The sequence below is a fragment of the Anopheles aquasalis genome, chromosome 2 (assembly GCF_943734665.1).
Source record: "Anopheles aquasalis chromosome 2, idAnoAquaMG_Q_19, whole genome shotgun sequence".
In the NCBI taxonomy this organism is placed as follows: domain Eukaryota; kingdom Metazoa; phylum Arthropoda; class Insecta; order Diptera; family Culicidae; genus Anopheles; species Anopheles aquasalis.
The window spans coordinates 69,488,147-69,510,646 of record NC_064877.1 but is presented as its reverse complement, the minus strand read 5'-3'; the positions used below and the strand labels follow the sequence as shown (position 1 = coordinate 69,510,646).

The following is a 22,500-nucleotide window of genomic DNA, read 5'->3' as shown; positions in this document are numbered from 1 at the left end:
CATTAGTAGAAGAGAAACGACGGATGTGAGTGTATGAATAAATAAAGTGCTAGAACGTGTTTGTTGTCATTATTCTTACCATAAAATCATCGGGTTGTATGCCGAACAGGTCACGAAAATACCGGAACGCAATTGGAGCGTAAATTTTGAATTTAAACTCGCTATAATGATGTGCAGGTGTCATACTGGAACCTTCTGGTGGAAAGGATATCGTTTCAAGCTCCCAAAAGTCCATCATTAGCAGATCACGCCGTGGTTTCGATGCCAGGCTGCCCACCGTATGCTGGATGCCGAGCTGTATCGAACCCATAATCGTGGTGGTTTGAATCTTTTTGTACGTAATCTCGCCACCCTCGCCGACCCGCCTGTGACCGATCTTGCGCTCTTTGTCCGACTTTGGCCGATGAGGCCGCGACGCCAGCGATTGCTCCACGGACATCTGTGAAAGAAGCAATAGGACATTGTGTAAGTCGTGGAAATATAGCTAATTGTTTTGAAGCTAATCATGTCTGATTTCAAAGAACGCCATCTACCTTATCGTAACTAAGTTTATTATCACATTAAGATTAGTTAAATCCAAATTGTAATATTGCAATTATTGATGTTATAAGCTGATGACGATAAAAAAAGAAGAAGAAGGTATCCATAGAAAAATTGTTACCCCGCCGAGCATATTGATCGTTTTCCTTCCCACGTAAGATGGATCAAACTTTTGTGTCATGTGTTTGTGTCATTCATACCGTATCGTATCGCACTCGAAAAATTACAGGATTGTGATAAAACAAAAATGGCATTTCATCGGCTCGAATAGTCAAATCGTCTTGGAAGGAGAAACAATTTGTAATAATCGAGGAATGAAATGGACAAACGACACAAATAAATGGACTGAATTGAAAAAAAGGCTATTCAGAAAAGCACAGCAACCGGTAAAAAAGAAATAATCGTTTTATCTCCCTAATCACAGTTGAAATGCGAAAAATAAACTTCATTGAACGGTGGTACGGGAGCACTCGCAACTTTTTTTTTTGCTGAAAATTGCTTTCCACCAGGCAAGAAGATGAAAATTGAAGTGGCATGGAAACTTGGGCTGTTTCGTTGGGGAGTGGGAGCGAAAGAGAGTGAGAGAAAATTATCACGATAATGATAAAAACTCATTTGTCGTCGGCTAACAGGTGAATATTAATTTGCGCTGAGCATTCCGGGACTGGGCGATGATGTCATCGAAAGCCACGACCAGGGTGGGGTGTACTTGTGAAAGCAAAACCAATTAACTAGTCTAACAACTTATTCACGTTACAGATGGAGAGAATCATTCTTCCGCTGATTAATCTTTATTTTCCTCTAGGTTTTCTTGTAAATTATATTCACATTATGAAAGGATTTTTTTTTTTTAGTTGGTATCTTACGGACGGAGATTATGAAAGGATGCCAATTGAAAAAAGTAACTTGATGGTTTTGATTAAGCATCAACAATTAAAAATACTCAATATATCATATTTCACACTTAAAGAACCCTTCACATCTCACTTTAGTTACAATTGAGAATGAGAAAACGTTCTTCGCAAACACATTCGTGGCTTCAAAAGAAATGCTGCAAACGGTACGACATTTTAGACACAGTTTTTCCCACATCGCGTGTATGAGGCCATTCATCTAGCTCGGCAAAAGATAGCTGACCAATGAAAGCGCGGAACGATCGGTTAGTTCCATCTATCGAAATGTAGATTAGGCTAATTAAGTCCCAGTTACGGTAGCAACCATGGCCGCCTTGTTCCCGGGTGGTGGCAAACAATGCGTGTGCATTATGAATAGGTAATTTATGCTACGGCCGCCGAGCATCTTGCGAAAATTGGTCTCCAACTATCTTTAGCATTCACACCATAGACCAATCAGCACCGGCATGGCATGAGCATGGGAGTGGTTGGGGTTGCGCTGCAGTAAATTTCCTACATCACCAGCTTCAGCAGCAGTAGCAGCAGCAGCTGTTGAATAATGCAAAACTACCGCACCGGACGCGGTTTAGCTGGCTACAATGAATGAATGCCCCGGCTACTGGACGCTTAGTGGGGACGCCTTAAAAGCGGTTGCTCTTTGCTTTCGCTTCAACAAATGTTTTAAAGAAATTGAAACGAGTAGATGCATTCAGCGTCAGGCGTATTAAAACATTCCAATCAAAACAATGGTGCAAAGGGTAAATCTTAAAAGGCTAGCCGTAAAGAAAACCTGTTCGAAGAACCGTCAGATAGATTTGAAGTTAAGTTGCAACAAAATTCGACATTGAACAATCTTAAACTCTCATCCCACATTTCGGACTACACCTGTGGGAAATGTTTTAGCGCATTATGGAGGGTTATGTTTGCTTCAATTGAAGTCATCGTCATCTCCACACGGCCTACTAACAACTGTCGAAATGGAATCCAACAGCAGCTGACCATAAATGGTGATTGGTGCCAATGCAGGACCACTTCCGATACAGCTCAGCCCATGGCCGACCGTTTGCCGAGGTACGATTGAAAATTGCATTTTACTTATTCATCGCCATGAACAGCCATTGAAAGCCGATAAATAAACGTCTCTCGCCATCTCTCAACACATTTCGCACCAAGTGGGCGGCATAACGGGCGGAAACATTGAAAACAATCCACCCCCGGAGGCTTCAGAACGAACGAAAAGAGAGAAGATACACCATCCGGCTGCAGAATCAACCAAACACCATTTGCTGCTTGTTCTCGAGCAGCACCAGCAGCAGCAGCATGGACCCTCCTGAAGCGAATCAGCCATCGCTCCGTTCCTCCGAATCTCAGACTTTTTTACCCGACTTTCCGATACTGCATCCGTTTATTTTATCGATGGTGTTAAAGCAGGCGGAAAGGTTGAGATTGGGAAGCCATTTCACTGGCACATCCTTGGGACCATCATTCGGTCCCATCGTCCCCCCCCCCCCCCCCTTGATTCCCATGAGTTGATAAGACACGTCTCCTCGCAGAAGCTGCTCGTCATTCTCATCATACCACAGCGCTGCCTCGACGAGGGTTCTGTCCAGGGAAAGAAAATGCTGGTAAACAAAGCGAGGCGCCGAGTCTGTTGCGTAATTTTATGTCGTACCAATCAACCCTCGGGGCAACATAACCACCACCACCATCACCGCCATCCTTACCCATCGGATCGGGCGACCGAAGTGAATAATCGATTCAACAATCAACCGGCATCAGGTGGATCAACAGGAGGAGCACCGAGGACCGACACCGAGCAGAGGGTACCGACACGCGAACCGCTGTACCGACACGTGGAGGGCCAACAAAAAAAAAAAATTCGCCCTCACTCACCCTCACGAAGCACACCACCACACACCCACCCAGTCACCTTTTTGGTGAGTTGATCAATTTTGCATAACTTGTGCCACACCAGAGCACACACGCCAACACGAAAAAACACATTTTTTGCGTGCCGGCATCAACAGCATCGCCGTCTGGGGCGCTGGATTTGAGGCCCACGGGCACTCTTTGGAATAAACGAACGGTTTACTCCTAAAAGGCTCTCGCTTCTTCCGATCGAACAGCCGAACTCATCACGATCAACAAGTGGACATTGTGGGGCCATTTAACCGTCCCCAAACCGGTGGCCAACACAGGCGGCATGCGTGTGGCAAACAGCACACGTGGACCCCAAGGAGATGAATTTCCAATTGCATTCAAAGCTCTTTTCGGAGTTCGGACCAGAAGGTGTTACCGAACGGGGCACCGCGAAAGGGCACCGTTCAATCCAATCATGGGGTCAACATTCACAGCAACACATGACGCCACGGCAGAATTAATAATTCCATCCCGGCCCCAGGCCTCCCAGGTGACGCGCGTGCCGAGGGAAATGTCGTACAAAATCTAATTAGTTTAAAGCACGAAAGGGGCACCACTTGGTTGGAGCCAGCACCCACCTTTTAAACTGTTGCTACACTCCCATTAGACAGTCTTCTCGGCATCGATAACGATGCAGCAAACCAACGGTGGGCGTCTCGTTGGACTCACGCCTCCTGTGATTGTCTCTCTCTCGTCCTGGAGGGAGCATCAATATTGACGATGAAGGATTCCAGTTACTGCAGCAGCTGCCAGCAACAAGAAGGACCCTTGAGTGGCAGAAGAGCAAGAGGGGGGGAGGGGGATTGAGATTATATCCCCCCCTTCACCGCGCTCACTGCTCGCTCGTGTGTCTCATCGAGGCACATTATTGAACGTTTCCTTTCTTATCGATTCTTGAACTACCTCCTTAGGACCTTTTTAAAGTGTTCCGGTCCGGGGTTTTGGGGAAGGGTCTAATAAGGCGAAGGTAAGGATAGCGCTAAAAATAGAGTTTTAATCAATCAGCGCCCCCGCTCGCCATCTACATCGTCGCTCACTTCCAACAGGAATGTAAAAAAGGGAGAATCGTTTTGTGATAAAAAAGGAGTGCGGAAAATGGAAAGATTTTGTAGGCAAAATTTATTCAAATGCGACAAAGCGTCTTTGATTTCTGCCTTATTGTTGTGAGTTCATTCAGTGTTCAGTATCCACCAACAAATGGCAAAATGCACAACGTCCCTTTTTTTCAAGCATCAGTGTGCGCGTGTTTTGGGGTTGCCTATTCCTGGTTCGGACACGGGAATTCGGGTGGGCGTTGAACACCTGGCTCAAATTGTTCGCCACCAACGGCAGCGGAAAGAATCTTATCACCGCCCCCACCAGAAAATCGATCGCTGCACTGGAATCGGGTTTGATAACAGCAACAGCAAGAGGACACAGCTAGAGCTAACGCGTGTAGCATTTCGTTTGCCGATTGGTGATACACCGAAGTCGAGAAGAAAGAATAAAATAAAAAAAAAGGAAGAAAAAAAACACAAATCGTGACCCTCAATCGGAGTGAATTTCAAGGTGTTTCGCCTACGCTGACGATGATAAACGGGAGGCTACAGGGCACCGGGAAACATTGGGCAACAGCGATGTCGGCACTAATCGTGGCGGAATAGCAGCGCACCGGCAACATTTGAGGGGGAGGAACAGCGATCGCGATCATCCCACTCCTCCTCCTCCTCTTTTTCTCGCTCTTCTGGTGCGATGTGACCACGCGTAGCAGCAGACAGTGGTGGCGAAACCGTGTGCTAACACGAAGGTTTTTGTGATAAGAAGAGAGCAGGCGGCACACAGCATGCCGCATATTTCCGCCATTTAGTCACCAGCGAAAGATAGATAAAGGGCCTGCGGTGGCGCTGGTGACGTCCGTCCGTCGTTGTTAATGGCCGGAAATGTGTCTCGGTGACATGGTGGTAGAGGGATGGGCTGTTTTTGGTTGCAAGCACCCAATAAACCAACCAACTAGCAGATAGAGAGGTTTGAAGATTTTGCACGGAAATCGCATGTCGGTTTTTAAGTTAACGCACATCATAAACTCGTTCGACTTGTTTTCCCACACAAGCTCCATCCAGAATTAAGCATCTTTATTATTTCGGTATTTAATTTTGTTTTCTGGCACATGTTTTCCCTGAAAGCTGATCCTTTCGAGAGTATTATGTAAAAGTTTTAGATCAACCGAGGAAAAACTGACAAAGATACAGATTTTTGAATATCCGCGTTTCATACAAGGCTTCATTCATCACGCTACATTAAGGAGCGTTTTCCAAAACCAACGTTTTCAAGTCGGTGTACATCGTACCGTAAAAAACTACAGGACCGATCGATTTAAAAATTTTAACTGCCAAAAATTGAAAAATTGGAAATTCAACAAAAACTCTCCGGGACTACCTAGATAAACTTATAATCTTTCTAGCGAATATCGGTTTGTATATTTCAGATGACCCGTCATGTCGCTACGATGGGCACCGGAAAAAGTACCCTTGCGACGACACGCCTACCAAAATTTGATGCCACGGATTAATTTTCCACTGAATGTTGCTCAAAACAATACCAAATTTTCTTCAAAAGTTGTAGATTAATATGCCATTTACTTGAAAAAATAAAGTTGAATGGTTACGTCACAAAAAATCATCAAAAACGGACCTTTTTTTGGCCCGAAAATACCGAAGCCCACCCTTAAATTACATCCCGCTGTAAACGAGGAACCGAAACGTGGAACGAAAAGTGACGATTGATGTTTAATGCGCCCTTCAAAGAGTGCGCGCGGTGCTCGAGTGCAATTTTCACACCGCGCTGTAATGAACGACGAGAAACGAGAGCAAACCCTTTGAAACGGCATCATCAGCAACAAGACAAGCACGCAGCGAACAAACACAAATCGTCATAAATCGTCGCCCTTTCAGCAGGGCGCGACGAAGCCGCTGATTTCGCGTTCGCTAGCCAGCCTGGTACATAACAACAAACCAGGCGCGGATTTACTGGCGCCCTGAGTGAGAGTCATTTCGCTGTCAACATTATGTTTAGTATGCGGTGTCCCCGGGAAGGTTTACTGGTTTTTGATTTGTTTGTGGTCCACTGCGGGAGTGTTTGTTTTGAGATCACAAGGTTACAGCACCTGATAAGATTATCATTTCCCGATTATGTTCTTAGTAGTGTGACTACTCGATGCAAAACAATGAGTTCTGGATGATCATTTCAACAAAATTACTAGACCTACGTAAATACACAATTCTTGCCCTTGAGAGCTTATTTCGTTTTTTTGATGAACCTAGCTCTAGCGTATGAGTTAGCAGCAAGCTGCTCATTCGTTAAGGTGCCTGCCCCGTTTCGCAGATCAGCACGAGACAATTCAGCGTGTCGTGTGTGATGGTGTCATGGGCGCATGTGGCGACAGCGATCCTGGGGTCGTGTGCCACGTCATGCCTTAGATTCCAAAGCCCCATGCCCCGCGAAAGAAGCCCTGAGCAGCTGAGAGAGGTTGCGAGTGCAGCACAACAACAACAACAACAACAACAAAAAGAAACAGGCTGACGAAGAGCAGAGAGAGAGAGAGAGAGAGAGAGAGAGAGAGAGAGAGAGAGAGAGAGACAAACAGTCGATGGCTACACACATTCGATCGCAACATTCCAGTCACGTTTCACCGGACGATTACGGGCGGCGGGGATGCCTCAACAAGGAGTGGAGTGGAGCGGTGCGCAAGGAGTGATGACGCAACATCAGGCATGGGGTGCGCCCGTGACCAACCGCCGAAAACCAGGCCACACCGAAGCCACATCGTCGCCAATCCTGAAGAAGCACCACTCTAAACGGTCCACTGATCACGAGGAGGAGGAGGGGGAGTGGATCCATACCAGTCAGTACGCGGACTCATCCGTCACGGATGATGCAAATTTCCGATCGGTCACTGCTGGCTCGCGTGTCGCGGAAAACAAATGCCCATAACAGGTATCCTACCCGAGAGGGGAGAGAGGCGACGACAGCGTGAAATGTTGCTCATTCAATTCACGATTTATTTTGCACACATTTTTGGATAAATATTGGGCCCTCGCACGACGGATGAAAGCACGATGAATGCATTTGAAGAGCATTTCAGCGACGCCCGTTGCTGGCTGAGCACCACTCGTCAAGTTTTCGAAATTGAAGTGCCCGCTGCTCGGTAGGGAAGATGCTGGATTTGTTGTGCTTTTTTTATGAGCCTGAACTTTACATCCCCACATTTACAGCACACTTTGAGTTACGCGATTGCATACTTCGAGCGCTCATTATGCGGGAACAGCCGCCACAAAACGAAAGGAATGTTCGTTTACGAGCGAACGAGTGTATGACGACGTGTACGCGTCGCTTCGATAGACAAATCATTTTGCAATCACCTCCAACTTGGCACGCATTTGGTATGCACTTGGGTGGAAATATTCTAATTTAACAGAGTACGGCAGCAGCAGTGCGCCCGGGCGGCCCACTATCATGCACGCGAGATCGACGCAAATTGATGCGAAACCTCCGGTTGGAGATGGTGTTGAGGTACAAATAAATGAATCATCTGCTACTTGGAACGGTACACAATCACGCGGCTTGGCAACCTGGCATCGTAGCTCTGGTGGCAGCAGCAGCAGGGAAGGAGAGGGAAGCGTTCATTTCCATCACCATATCACAATCAAAAACCGCACAGATTGTTGTGATGATTGGACGGATCGCGCGGGTTTGCACGACCATTTCGCGGGAACACGTTATTCAGCTTGCCAGCGACCATAGGATCAGACCCAGCCGACCGTTTTCAGAACGCTAACGGCGGTAACAGCATTGTTGGATTTGGTTCCAACTCTGCCTTGCCTTTACGTTGCCTTTGCTATCAGCAGATTATCAATGTGATGTGCTAGCGTTTTATCAGGTGCGTTAAATGTTATCTAGATAAGATCGATACCCTGATACACGGAGTGCGATTTACAATGCAAGCAGCTGCTAAGATAAGCAACCATTCCTTTCTCCTTGAACCAAGTCAAGTGTTTGGTGTTCTCCCCCTTTTTTTTTATTGCTCATTCAAATGGTGTTTTAAAAGCACTTCTAGCGAGCATTACAACGAGGAGTTCTTTCTAGAACCGTTCCAGAATCGCAGCACAAAGGTAGCTGCCATTACGTAACACTCTACATGGTTGGACGCAATTTGTGGACGCAATACCATTGGCGGCGCTGTCAAGAAGACACTCCCATTACCCCCCCCCCCCCCCCCCGCCAATGTTACACCATCATCCACCGTCGAGGATGGAAACGGAAACACTGAATTTGGTGCCATAACATCTGCCATAAACCGAGAAATACAAGCCATAGGAAGCGGACTGACCCGCACCGGTTTTCGGCTCTCGCTGCTGCTTGTCATCGCCACTTAAAGACGACTGCTTAGAATGAGATTAAAACGTCGCCTTTGGTGGTTTGCGATCTAAAAGAAAAAAAAACCTTAACCCAAGTTCGCCATCTTAGCGAAGACTTGGCTGTGATATGGGCAACGATAAGCATTCCAGCTACCGTAAAATACTGACAAAAAGGAATTGGCGACCAATGTCGCGACACGAACAGCGAGAAAACACATCCCTCCGCTCCACTCCGCCCGCCGCTTGAGTCATGAAGCGCCGACGCGGTGAGCTGACCATGGCGCGGAGGAGCTTGTTGTTGATGATGACTACCTTGGGGCAAAGTGACAGTCAAGTCAGTCAAGTCGGCATAATAGTAGTCGGGCCACGTTTCCTCCAATCTGCTGCTGCTGCTGCTGCTGCTGCTGCTGCTGCTGCTGTGTGTGTTTTGCTGAATAAACCGTGCCAAGGTATGATGTCGTTTACTTGCCAGTGCTGCTGACATTGCGAGTATGTCACCTTCCATCGGTTAGCCACGGTCTTCCTCGCATCATACATGACGACGGTGCCGTCGCTGCCTCTCACCCGGCGGCCCCCATGGTCACATACCTGCTGCTGCTGCTGCTGCTTAGGACTATACAATCATTGAGCAGCAAAACAGCCGCTGCCAGAGAGAGAGCCACAACAGCCAAGGAGTATGGGGTCTCCGTCGTTCCTTTGCGAGAAACACTTATCTTTTGCATACTCCGCGCGGCCGTGGCAAAAAACGGGGTGAACTAAGGCAACTCAGCGGCAGCGGCAGCGGCAACGGATGTCACACCGCGCCAAGCCATAGAAATGCCTTTTTTGTGTGTTTGACGGACGGACAACCTGTCGCCGTTCGGATCGCCTCACTTGCCGCTCGATTATACTTGCGCTGCGTGCGTTGGTTTCTAAATGATGAGCGTGTTTTTTTTTGTGTATTCCTAAGCGCAATTAATTCTTAATGTAAAGCATAAAAACTGCACTACACTGTATAGCTTGTGCTACTTACGAATCCTAGCGAGGACAACATCTCGCTTGCCCAATACATCTTGATTCCCGACTCGCTTTGGACTGGAGGTGGACAGCAACAGCAATAAAAACACTACTTTTCAGCACTTGGATCACTCACAGCGCTCTTATCGCCATGGTGGCCAAACAATACCGAACTATTTGGAACCGGAAAACCGAGCAAACGAACTAAATCAATAAAAAAACCCCTAGAAGGATGCACGGAATACCCAGCAGGCACGCACGGCAAAAACCGGCAATCCGACCGAATGGTGAGCAACTACTGCACCGGATGATTATCTCGCTACCGTCGCTAAGATCACTACCACACAATCAGCCGGGACCGGGGGACCGGGAGAATATACACACAAAACACCCCGAAAAAAATATAGCTTCCCTGTGGATTGGTGAGCCGCGCTCGCGTACCACTGAGTCTCATCATATCGTCGCCATGAAGTGTCGATTCGCACGCGGCACCAGCAGCGATAACGAACGCGATACATCGGTCTTCGCGGGTTGGCTGGCCTGGCCTGGTCGTCATCTTAAAAGCTTATTTACCAAATGCATTTGCCACAGTTAGTGTTAATTTCGGGTGTGAATGATAAGGAAAAGTGTTGCAAATATAGAACTGAGTAACGTAGAACTTCAACTCCCCCGTCAGATATTTGCCATTCGCGGAATGGAAAAAAAAATTCCATCACAAATATGCTGTGGTCATTATTGCAAATTGTGCAGACCCTTTGCTGAGATGCTCTGCTGAGAGTCAGCACTTTATGACCGTGTGCGGACCCGTCAGGCGTCCCAAAACGAAACATAGATGTCGTTACGAATACGAATATATGTTGCCCACAAAGGGAATCCGTCATATGGATACATCGTTCAGTTGATCGCCCTCTCCCTTCCCCCGGATAGGAGCACAATGGAATTTCCATTTTTGTCCTAGCCTGCACGAATGGCATGAAGGGGCGGGGGGCTTGTGGACACTTGGGACTAAAAATACAGATGTCAGTCTGTCCATCCCGCATCGGATCCCGTTGGTCAATGTGTCCTCTCTCTCACTGTTCACCGTCTCTCGAATCATTCCGGTCTATTTGGTGCACACATTCGCTAGGAGACCCCCGCTGTGTATGTGCATCTGGGCACAGATGAGATTGAAAAGTGGAGCATCTCGCGTCTATGTCCACCCGGTGGCACAACCGGTGGCAGGAGGAATTTGAAAATAGGTTGCACGAAACACGGACGAAACACCATTCGCTTCAGTCGATGCGAATCAGACGTTGGATCTCGCTAAAAAATAGCTTGTTCGTGCAATATAGTTTATGTTTCACCGAGAAACCTATATAAACATAACGTAACTGTATTAAATAGTTCTTGTTTTGTTTGCAAACATTAAGAATTGTACCTCTCGTCACCATATTTAACCATTAAATATCTATTAAAATATGCAACGCGCTCCCTCATATCATGCAAACCGTTCGGACCGTTCCGTCATCGTTCTTGGGCCAATCCCAAGCCCAAACCGCACCATTTATCGACCGGAAGAAGATGAAACCTTCGCTGAAACGCGCGCCAAAAACACATCACATCCTCATGATGGATGAACGCCTCCTTTCCCACCGCACGCCCCCCCCCCCCCCCCCTCTTACGCACGATTATGTGTGTTTCATTCAATGCGTCGTTTTGCCCCAGTCCCCAGCATCCCCTATATACCAGCGCCAGCATCTCTTTTTCCTAGTATCTCATTCAAAAACCCACCAAACCCACGGTTTCACTGATGGCAGCGCTGTTTGCCCTGCCGAGCGTTGAAACTAATGATAACAGCGCGGCTTCGCGAATGTCTTTAACCGTCTCGGACCTCGTCAGCTATTCCGCCCCGCCCGAATGCGATAAATCTTCGACCGGTGGCCACCTTCCACTGCCACGATGGAATAATTTTCAACGAAATTTCCATAAATACCGTTTGATTGAAATCTCTCTGTCGCTCTCTCTCTCTCTCCTTCTCTCTGTGTAGTATTCCATTTTGCACCCGTGCCCAGTTGGCGCTTGCTCCCGTTCCGGGTCGATTTGTGTTTCGGTTCTGGAACGCCGGCGGAGAGAAGAAGAATGCAAAGCATCTTGGGGTTTCAATGAACGAAACAGAAAATCATTCTCGGTTTCTAAAAGATCATCAGCCAAACAGCCGCCGCCGCCGCCGACCGTCGCGTCTTGTTGGCGAGGTGACATTAGCGCACGGCAGGACATTAAACATCGCTCGCGGCATTATTTTGGCCAAGATTGAAGCGGTTGTATGGCTCCTTCTACTGCCACTTCTTCTTTCTATCTTATTCCCTTCAATGTGCATGCTACGGTGCCAGGCGACGGCGTGACAGTGGCAGTTTTGTGGGTGGCAGGATCACACGACCCCGGGGGTGGGGAAAGATGCGTAAGAGGACGATCAGTGTAATGACTTTACCGGTAGCAGCGGGTCTTTCGGGTACATCGGTGCTGCCACAGGCCTGAGCTGGAGTTTTGGGATCCGGTTTGATGTCATGTGCACACAACAGAACACGGCGGCCTCGCACACTCCAAGCTTCCGATCCCAAGTGATCCTTTTTCCGGTTCGGAGGGACCAACACGCTGAATGTGACGTGGAATGTCGGGCCGTAGCGTACTAAACATGATGGGTTTTTGGCGGGGAGGGAAGGTTGAAGGTACGTCGTCGTGTGTTCTTACCATCCCCAAAAACATTCATTGCCGAAAAGACATTCCATCTTTGCTTTCTCTTTTGTCGTATCTCCAGCCGCAACCTCGACGGGTGTGGGCCACAAGACACGCGCCTAACTCGTACGTCGGAACGATAATTCATAATTTCATTTCTGCACAATCATTGCCATCTGACGGAGGCTGTTACGGCGGTAAATCAGGACCACCAAGTTAGGAGGAGGGATAAATCTGGCCCCATAAATTGATGACGGTGCCGGTATGTGCTTCTTTCATACCAGACAGAACCGATGTACAGGGTGAGGCACAAAAAAAAACTGCAACACAGTTAAACCGCCATATCTTTTTCAATTTTGTTTGGATCTTATTTAGTAAAACCAAAATATGTCGGGTATTTCATAAACTTTTTAAATCAGTTTAGTTTTTTTTTGGTATGTTATTTTTTCGATGTATTATGGTCTTGAGACCGCAGAAGAAGCCTTAGCCGCTTGGCCGCAAATGGGCATATTGCGAACATGGTTTTCTTCAATGAGAAACCCTTCGTTATCCAGTAGCTGGTAAACAAAAAAAAAGAAGATGGGGTTCAGTTGCCAGAGAAGTCAACTATTTATTTACACCCTCAGCTGGCCACCAGGGCGCAAAAGCCGGGGTTGATAATGGGTTGAAATGCGATAACATGACATTTTTCGCATTTTTTGCATATTTTTGTTCGGTAGATCAAAAGATAAATCAACAAATTCCAATGTGCCAAAGCTATTAAAAGGATCATTGCGAATAATGCGAAAGCACTGGAGATTCCAGCAGGGCTCTGTATGTTCCCTCAAAGCAACCGAGACAGAAGATTGGCGAAAAAAAGTCCAACATTTGATTTCCATGTCTCATTGGCCGTCAATATCTATGACCGTAAAAAGCGCAGGACTTCTTCGTTTGTGGTGTTTTGAAGAGCAAGGTTAGACCTAAAAAACCAACATAGATTTGATCAGCTTGAGCTAACGCGTCTCCTAGCCACAAAGAACCCTGCGGGCAGCGAGCGATGGTTTTTTCTACGGTCTCAAGATCATAATTCATCGAACCAGTAACATACCGCAAAAAAACTAAACTGATTCTAAAAGTTGATGAAATTCCCGACATTTTTGGTCATGACAAAATACCTTTTTTTAATTAATATTTACTCGGTCCGATCGGAACTAAAGTTACAGAAGAACAAAATATGAAATGATGTTGCGCCATCAGGTTGGATCAATCTCAATCGGTAGCAGATCAATTCCTATCAGAGCTCTTTCGCTTCTTCACGAATTTCACCGGTGTTCCGGACACGGATGCGTAGACAGCCCAATCCAAACAAACAAGCATGAATCACGGTATCACGGGTTTCCCCTTTCCGACCGCGGTTGTCTCACTGTTGGATTATACATCGACTACGTCGGTACCGGTGTTCGCCAGTGACGTCGTCATCACGCATTTAACGCATTCACCATACGCAACCGCGATGGTGCTACCTCACACAAGGACAAAGATCATATGGCCGAAAGTCACCATCGTCGTCGTCATCGTCATCATCATCATCAGCAGCAGCAGCAGCAGCAGCAGCAGCAGCAGTGACGGGTGAAAAATTCCACAGAATGGAGCATTATGCAGCGTAGCATCGACCGCTTCGGCGCTTCAGAAACAATAGGATTAAGGAAACCTTTTGTCCATTTTGGCATGCGTAGAGCGATGTGGCGCACCAAAAATGCCAAACCGCAGACCGGCTCAATGCTCTCTTCTTTCACCACTGAGACCGCTGGAGGAAAGTTATGTTGTTCGATGTGCGGCAAACAACGTGCCGAAGTCACCACCAGCAGCAGCAGCATCATGATAAACTCTGCTCATTTTCGTCTCAATTTATTTGCTTTTGGCCATTTTCCGGAACAAATAACCAAACGACGATGGCAAGATACACAACGTACTGGATGACCACTGGGCTGCGTGTGGCTCAAAAATAGTGCCACCCTCGGGGTGGGGAATGGCATGCGCCACGTGGAGCAGCGGCCCCGTTTTGGGTGCAGTTCGGCAGATTGTATCACTTGGCCGGCAATAAATTATGCAAACCTCTACAACCACCTCCCTCTCTTGGTGCTGGTCGTCGTAAGGGCGCGTGCCCACTGTGCATACCGCCGTTGTATAACGAGGGTGAGAGGGTCGGTTCACAACACACCAGGTGTGTCATTGCTTGCACCCATTAACCAAAGCACCACTCCACGCCAGTCGACTGTGCGGTTGTTGTTTGATGCGGCCCCCAAACAGCTAATTGTGGTCACCAAAAAGGTCACCAACCAGGCGCCCGCCGTGCCCGGTTATCGTTATCGAGAGGAGCCGAAGAACGGTGCGTGGTCCGTATGGTATGGTAATGCGTTTTGGACTCTCCCTCGCGTGGGACTGGTATCTGATAAGGATTGACGAACAAAAAAAAAAATTAAAAGCTCTGCGCGATGGTTTGCGATCCAAAAAAAGGTGAAATACTTCAACAACATCGAGTAGGATCGTGCACTCACATCACAAGGTTCATCATTTAGCTGGGGACGGCATAATAAATGTTACACCCCCACCAGCCCTCCCCAAAAAAATGGTTGGTTGCTGCCCTCGGTACGGTGGCTGGGCAAATGCTGCTCCCTGGGACTCCAACACTGGCGCACGTTGCGTATTGCACAACACGCACGCACACGTAGCGAAGATGTTAAGTAAATTCTCTCTCTCTCTAATACAATTAATTATGGCATCTACTTAAAAAGTTTGTTGCCATAATTTTATCGCCGACACGGGTACGCGCACATAGACGTGTCCGCTCTGTCTTTATCTGTTCCACGGCACCAGCCAGCCAGCCAGGCAGCCATAACGAAGCCCCAAGCCACAAGCCATTGACTTCAAAGCGTCTTAAGGACGCCAGAAAGGAGAAGCCAACGAAAGGAAAAGAGAGATAGATAGACTCCTCCTTCGCCCGTAGGCACACAATCGCCAATAATGTTGGCGAGATTTCAAAGTTCCACAACGGAATCACCGAACGGAACAGAATCTGCTAATCCAGCCAGAACCGTGGGCACACCTCCGTTACCGTTCCTCAAGCCGGGTGTGTGTCTGGTGTTATTTTTGGAGTTGCGCAGCAAATTTGCAATGCTTCGTTGCCTCACCACGGAACCGGGCCACGAGGCGGCGGGGGGGGGGGGGGGGGCTAATGTACGTAAAATTATCTCATAATGCACTGCCGCACCGTACCTTGAGCGTTCCAGCCACAAGCGCCTTTTCTTCGCACTGTTTCCTTATCAGCATCCGATCGTAGAGAGCTACTACTTCAGTGGACACCAACCAGAGCGAACCGTCGCCGCCACCGGATCGGATGAAAGACCTTTCGCTGGGCCAGGAAGCGTTCAACCGTTGCTCAATTCAATTGGTTCGCTAATTAAGTCGAATAAATGTCGGGCGGCATGCCGGTAGTAGTAAGTAAATATCATCTCACATTTTTTTTTCATTCTATTCGTTAGATTCTTAAAAGCACAAGTGACCGCTCGCTCCATCGATCATCCTCAGTGGTCCGAAGAGAACCGAAGAAACGTGATCCATCGTGTAAGCTGATACATATTACATAAGGGAATGAGTAACACTATCTACATGAAGGTCGTCGTGCGATCAAACATCGATTCGATCGGACGTCACTCGATCTGAAAGATGTTGTTACAGCGGAAAGAAAAAAGGTCGATCGCGGAGCTCAAATGCCGCCAGCTTCGCGGTCTCGTCTCGCTAATCCCTCCCCTCTGCTCTCCCCTTTCCGGGCGAGGTCGGTCAGAGAGCTCTTAGATAAGAGCACCGCATAGTGGGTCAACAACGAGTGCTTTAAACTGCCGCTCCGCCACCATCAAGCCAAGCCATCCGTGTGCCAGTGCCGGATTGATGTGAGTAAATTGGACTCGCGCACACACTCATACGTGCGCTTAGTGATAAGCGAGGCGTGCGAACACACATGGAAAAGGGTTTGCTCGTATTCGCATAAGGATTGTTCCGGAATCTGTTACATAACTCTGCGGCTATCATTTCAGCGGCTACGCGCACACACATGCAGCCTGATTCCTTCGCTAGCTGTGTGAGTCAATGATAACCTATTGATCGTGATCACACAGTACTGCCTCCGATGAGCCTCATGCGGAAAACAAATCAACGAACTCCGTCCCGTTCCAGCTGACGTGGAGGTTGCCCCGATTACGACAGCATCCCGATGGCTTGGTTCAATCGGGTATCAATCGAAGCAAAGGCAAATCTATTCCGTATGCCACCAACTAACTTTGCCGCAAACTTTGCTTGATATCAGCGCACTAGGGTGACTCTGTTGTGGGCCAGAGTAGGGCCAAAAAAAACATTGGCCAGCAGTGCCCGATGATGTGTGTTTTGTTTCGTGCTCCGAGAGCGAGCGAATATTCCAGAACTCCGTCAGGATAGGATTCTTATCGCGCCAATGGGGTGCGCAAAGTGCTGTCAATGGTTTTCCAGCGAGCGGCCGATGATTGAATGCCCCTTTCCCGTGAAGACAACACACACCCATGACAGCGCGCGCGCATGGGAGGCAACAAAAAAAAAGGGCGAACGCGCGATACTTACATTCCCCGGGCGTGATAACAACACGCACGATTGTTGTTGTGTGGCGCGTGGTGCACTCTCTGCCCCCAGGCGCGAGCGCATTGTCGTGCCGAGCATCTTTCGCGCATCCGCAAACACTACACTAGCGCACAGGAACCTTATCACGAGAGAGCCTGAGAGGCGGAAAGCGAAACGAGGATCACATGTGCTTGATATCGCTGCCCGTTGGCGATTCTCATTCAACTGCACGGGTCACTAGCGATAAGCGGAATTGCATAAAATAATCCATGCCGCTGCTGCAGCATGGAGCTACGCTTCTGTGAAACGGCAAAAAAGGGACAGGACAGCGGTATGACCGAATGCCAGGCATCAGCGGCCACGGCGCGGCTAGTAGCGCTTGTCCGAAAGCTTGTTTTTCGATGGGCGTTGTTGCTGCAAAAAAATATCTCTCTCACAGACCCCACATCATTGAGGAGGTAATGCAATAGAGTTTTATCATTTTTTGTTCCTAACAAAATTCCCATTGAAATGTCGTGACTTTAATGGGGTTTTTGCATTCTCATACCGGTGGAGTTGTTGAAGTGTGCGTGCGAGGAACGCATTGTACTTGGAGGTTCTTATTTGTTTCTCTCGGATAGCGTTAGAGTGGCTGGCTGATGGCCAACATACGACTGCAGACGGACAATTAGAGATCTGATGCCGCAGCACAAATTTGGTTTTTTCGCTCCTTTTTTCGTAAAACAGACAGTCATTCCATGCAGAAGTCAGCAGATTTATTACACTGTACACCGTACTAGCACGAAGCTGTCCGCATAACGATGGGTTAAGAATATTGAAAAAAAAGGATGTATTCTTGATGGAACTACCTTAAGGGGGCTTCGGTTTTTTTTTTGTGACGCATATTTTAAACATTTTTCCCTGACTGCTGATCCTTTCAAAAACATTGTGTAAATTTTTTGGATCAATCGAAGCAACGTTTTCAAAGTCGGTGCCCATCGTACCATGAAAACTACTGGACCGATTGGTTTGAAATTTTTAACACATTATCTATACACTATTTGCCATGTAGCCCCGTCGAGATTTCATGAAAATTTTTGACATTTTCTGTAAAAGAAATCTTTAAAAATCGTGTTTTAGACTAACATGACATCTTTTTAAACTTCAAAAATCTACCAAAAATCGAAAAATAGCACGACATCTTTTTAAACTTCAGAAATCTGTTAAAAATCGAAAAATAGAAAATTCAACAAAATCTCGACAGGGCTACCTGGATAAACTAATAATCTTTCAAACGTGTATCGATTTGTATTTTCTGATGACCCATCACGCAGCTACGATGGGCACCGTAAAAAGCATCTTATCGAAGACACGACTGCTTAAATTTGATGACATGGGTGGAGTTTGTAATTAATCTTCCCCAAAATAAAACTAACTATTCTTCAAAAGTTGCAGTTTAATATGCCATTCACTTGAAAAAATAAAGATGAATGGTTGCGTCACAAGAAATCGTCAAAAAAGATCCTTTTTTTTGGCCAGAAATTACCGAAGCCCCCGGAAGGAAATATTAAGGGTTTCGTTCCATTAGCGACAAACCGTGGATCCTTTTCAAGTAGATTTTAGCACAGAAAACCTGAAACCCCGAACGAAACGTTAACTTTTAATTATTGAACAAATCAGAGACGCGGTCAATACCGAAGAAAAGGTGCGACCCAAAAAGAATGAAAAAGAATCAACATATTGTGAGGTCCTTTTCTCTTGATTTGCTTTTCAAAGCAAATATGCCCGAATCATAGCTTTTGTTTTAAGTGAAGCAAACAGATGCAAACAGAAAGACAACTCAAAAGAGACACCTTTTACGATGCGCGTGGGTCAAGTGCTCGTCAAAAGCTACGCACCTCGCCGGCGGCTGGAAAAGTTTGCAACGGAAAAGGACCCAAAACTGGTGCATAAAAGATGGATCAAAATTTGCCATTTTTGACGGTAAATAAAACACTCCGTCTCGTTGGTCTCAGGTACGCCGCTAACAGGACTATACCCGCGGGTCGGCCCTATCGTTATCATCAAATGTTGGTTGTGTAATTTTGAGGTAGCGACAAAGATGGGTACGGTTGTTATGCAAGCATCATAAAAGGACATTTTATGATTGTGACGACGTACTGTAAAAGTTGCGGCAGATAACTTTATAAACTCGCCCATTCCCTGAGACACACCTATCCCCAAAAACCAGCACCGCACATTTCACTTTGAAATGGCATACTAAACATCAATTGCTAGGTGAAACACTGAGAATAAGCTTCAAAAACACACTAAAACAGAGCGAAAGGAACGTTAAAAGCAGGATTTCTCTTGGCTCCAACGTCCAACGTTCACCAACCAGTGGACCAGAGTGTAAAGCGATGATTCGATGGAAAACCTAGCGAGTATTAGCGCCATTAACGACGCAGGAGCCGCAGTTAGTGCTGAGCCACGAACTCATAAAGTTTTTGCCATTTCGGTCAAGCACCGCCGCGCGAGTGGTAATCTCTAAAATATCGTCGGAAATTCCATGGTTAGCCAGCACAAGGCCAAAGACCCCCCCCCCCGGGGTGGGGGTACGGTGTCAGGCGACACTAGCGATTCAACTGGAAGAGAAGAAACGGAGGCAATTAGCGTCATTAGAACCGCAATTCGAATGGCGGTCTTTCAAGGCGAAGAACTTAAATTAATTGAAACAAGCTAACGTGGCGCAAGTTAGCGAACTGGAAACAGGACCGCGGAACCCAGACCGGGAAGTGAGTCGTGAGTGGGTAAACATTCTTTCATCGCATCGTTGTTGGGTAAGTGATTTAATTCTTTTTGGGGACATTTTGAAAGCGTTAAAATATGATATAATTACGGATAAAATATGATATTATAATATGAGGAGAGGTTACACAAACTGGTCCATTAGAATCGTCGGAATGTTGACAAAACATTTAGAACCTTTGTTTAAGTGGTATGAAGAAAACAAATCGATTCGATTTTTGATGCTCAATAAATGGTAGCTAAGCTTCTATTTCAATTCATTAGACCATGTTTTAGTTTGTGGCAGTTGGGCAGACACAAAGAATATTTCGCAACTTCTAGGTCCGTGCATCGTGGGTTCTAAAATAAGCAGCCCAGATATAGATCCATTTATAACTCACTCCCAACCCGATATCGTTGGAATGTCGTTCTGGTTTGATACCGAAGGGAGTGGTTGAATGATTGCACTGCGTCTGTGTTAGTCTAACGTAGCGAAACGAGATCAGCAGCTATCAGCATACATGGAGTAGAGGTCACACATAAGGGAATGCTAAATGAGAATGGAGGCTTGATTGATTGATTATCCCGAACAGAACCACCATTTTGATGTATTATTATTATTATTTTAATTTTAAGAGCCTCTTACACGTTTTTTTTAAACATCTAAATATTACTCAAGTCTAATTAGGTCACAGCACCGTTTTCATCAACAGCTGAGATGAAAACCAAAGATTTTCTTTAAACTTATGTAACGGAGGGAGCTGGGCGAACCAATTCAGACGCCAAGCCAGCGCAAGAGTTTATCTTAAGCGTTGCTTAATTGTTTTCTAATTGGAACGATTCACATTGCGTAAACGAACGCCGCTCGGCGCCTTTAGTCTCGCGTCCATATGCACAACAGCACCGTTTCTGCGGATCTCATGCATTCCGATGACAAAACCGTGGAAAGCGTTGTTTATTGCTTACCCCCTTTCGGGAGGCTCATTATTATGGCCCACTGGTGTGGTGTGAGGAAAATGAGCGGGAAAATACCCACCAAAAAACAAAGACCACCATTTGCATGGATTGCGGGGTATTGGTAGCGTGTGGCGTGCGGGCAGAGATCTCAGATCACGCTTTAAATGATTTCTTTGTGTCGGATGCCGTACAAAACAAGACTGCTGCACCGGAACGATCTGGTTCGGTGAAGGTGACGATCATATTTTCCCATTGCACACCGCCCATAGCCCATAGCCCATAGTGTCAGACATGATCAAAGGTCAGCCAGCCAGCCAACCAGCCAGCTAGCCGGCAAGTCTACAGTGTTATGGTGTCTTGGGAAGGGGGGAGAGTGCCAGGGAGGCAAAACAGCGCCAACGATCAGCAGCAACACGCAACGTTTGTCGAGAAGCAGCTTACGACAATCGAAACATTTTTGCTCTAATCAACCAGACGGTCTCGTGGAGTAAGAGGAGAAGAACGGGCGAGAGACAGGCAAGGGGGCGCTTGCCGATCATCTTCCGCCCTCTCGACGAAAAAGCGACAAGCGGCGAGTCTCTCGTTCGTTTCGTTTAGGCAGCACAATCATTGAAACCCTTTTCTGGGTGATTCCAGCCACCAGGCGAATTACGAGTGGCCATTTCGTGGCAAAACGATGTCACCTCGGGGGAACCACTTGGGAGAGATAATTGATTAAGCAATCAACCCCCTCCCTGCAGGAAGGGGTGCGAAAAATATGCCGCCAAAGAGGAACGGTGGCGCTGCAAGGAAGGGGAAACGAATGTTTTTTTTTTATAGATGATATCAAAAAATGTTTCAAAACCAGATGCTACTTTTGGATAACTGCTTAAACGAGGGAGGGAGTATGACTCATTAGCCTTTATTCTTTTAACTTGGAGCCAGTACCCTGTCTAGGAACAGGACACGAAGGGTTACAAAGCTGATCACTATTAACGCTAGTGACCAATCCAACCGCAATCGCCTCGACAGTTCTCACTGCAACCATTCGACGGATCTACGCCAGCCACATTCCACCAACATTCCTTCGATGACCTCCAGCGTAATCGGCTACCGTACGGGTACTAACGAAAAGACATCGACACCCGTCTCCGGGGCGCCTTGAAAATTGGCAACCGTATAGCTTCGAGAGTAGAAAGGAAGCCGGTAACGACTGCAGCAGCGACAGCACGTGGTCACCGACTACGTCACCGACGTTTAATCGACGCCGCCCGCAACGTATACGTCCCCACCAGCACCGAACGAAGCAACCCATCCCGGTAAGGAGAAGGGAAACACGCAACGAACGCTTCTCCAATTTGGGCGAAAGCTTATCCCAAAAAAGTATGTTAAATATGTCGTAAACGGTTGAGCGTGCTCACCCCAGCCCCCCGGGGGGGGTGCGTGGCGGCGGGATGATGATGATGATAGCGGACCCTTACTCCCTCGAGAGAGCGAGAGAACGAGATACGGGTCAACGTACTGTGCCGTACCGTCTATGACCTTGTCTCTCGCCTCTAAGGAACTACCGCGGGGAACCATTTAGCGATATGGGCAAGCAGCAGCAGCAGTTTGAACTCAGCAGACCGCAGATGTGACCAGAGACTGGGAGGTGCTGGGGGGCACACCTTGTCTTTGTGTGGTTGGAAATAGCTTGTTAAACTACAGGGCCATTTAAATGGTAATGCGATAGCTTCTTT

The 22,500-nt window shown here is 47.2% G+C and overlaps 1 protein-coding gene across 19 annotated transcripts in view; it reads right to left on the bottom strand.

Moving 5' to 3' along the window:
• The window catches only part of LOC126573189 (phosphatidylinositol 4-phosphate 5-kinase type-1 gamma), a 46,228-nt gene that overhangs the window by 19,439 nt on the left and 4,289 nt on the right, over positions 1-22,500 (bottom strand). For all 19 annotated transcript variants that reach the window (XM_050233136.1, XM_050233133.1, XM_050233146.1 and 16 more), the window contains exon 4: positions 80-439. In XM_050233136.1, the coding sequence (XP_050089093.1) occupies positions 80-439 (360 nt within the window). The remainder of the gene's footprint in view (positions 1-79; positions 440-22,500) is intronic.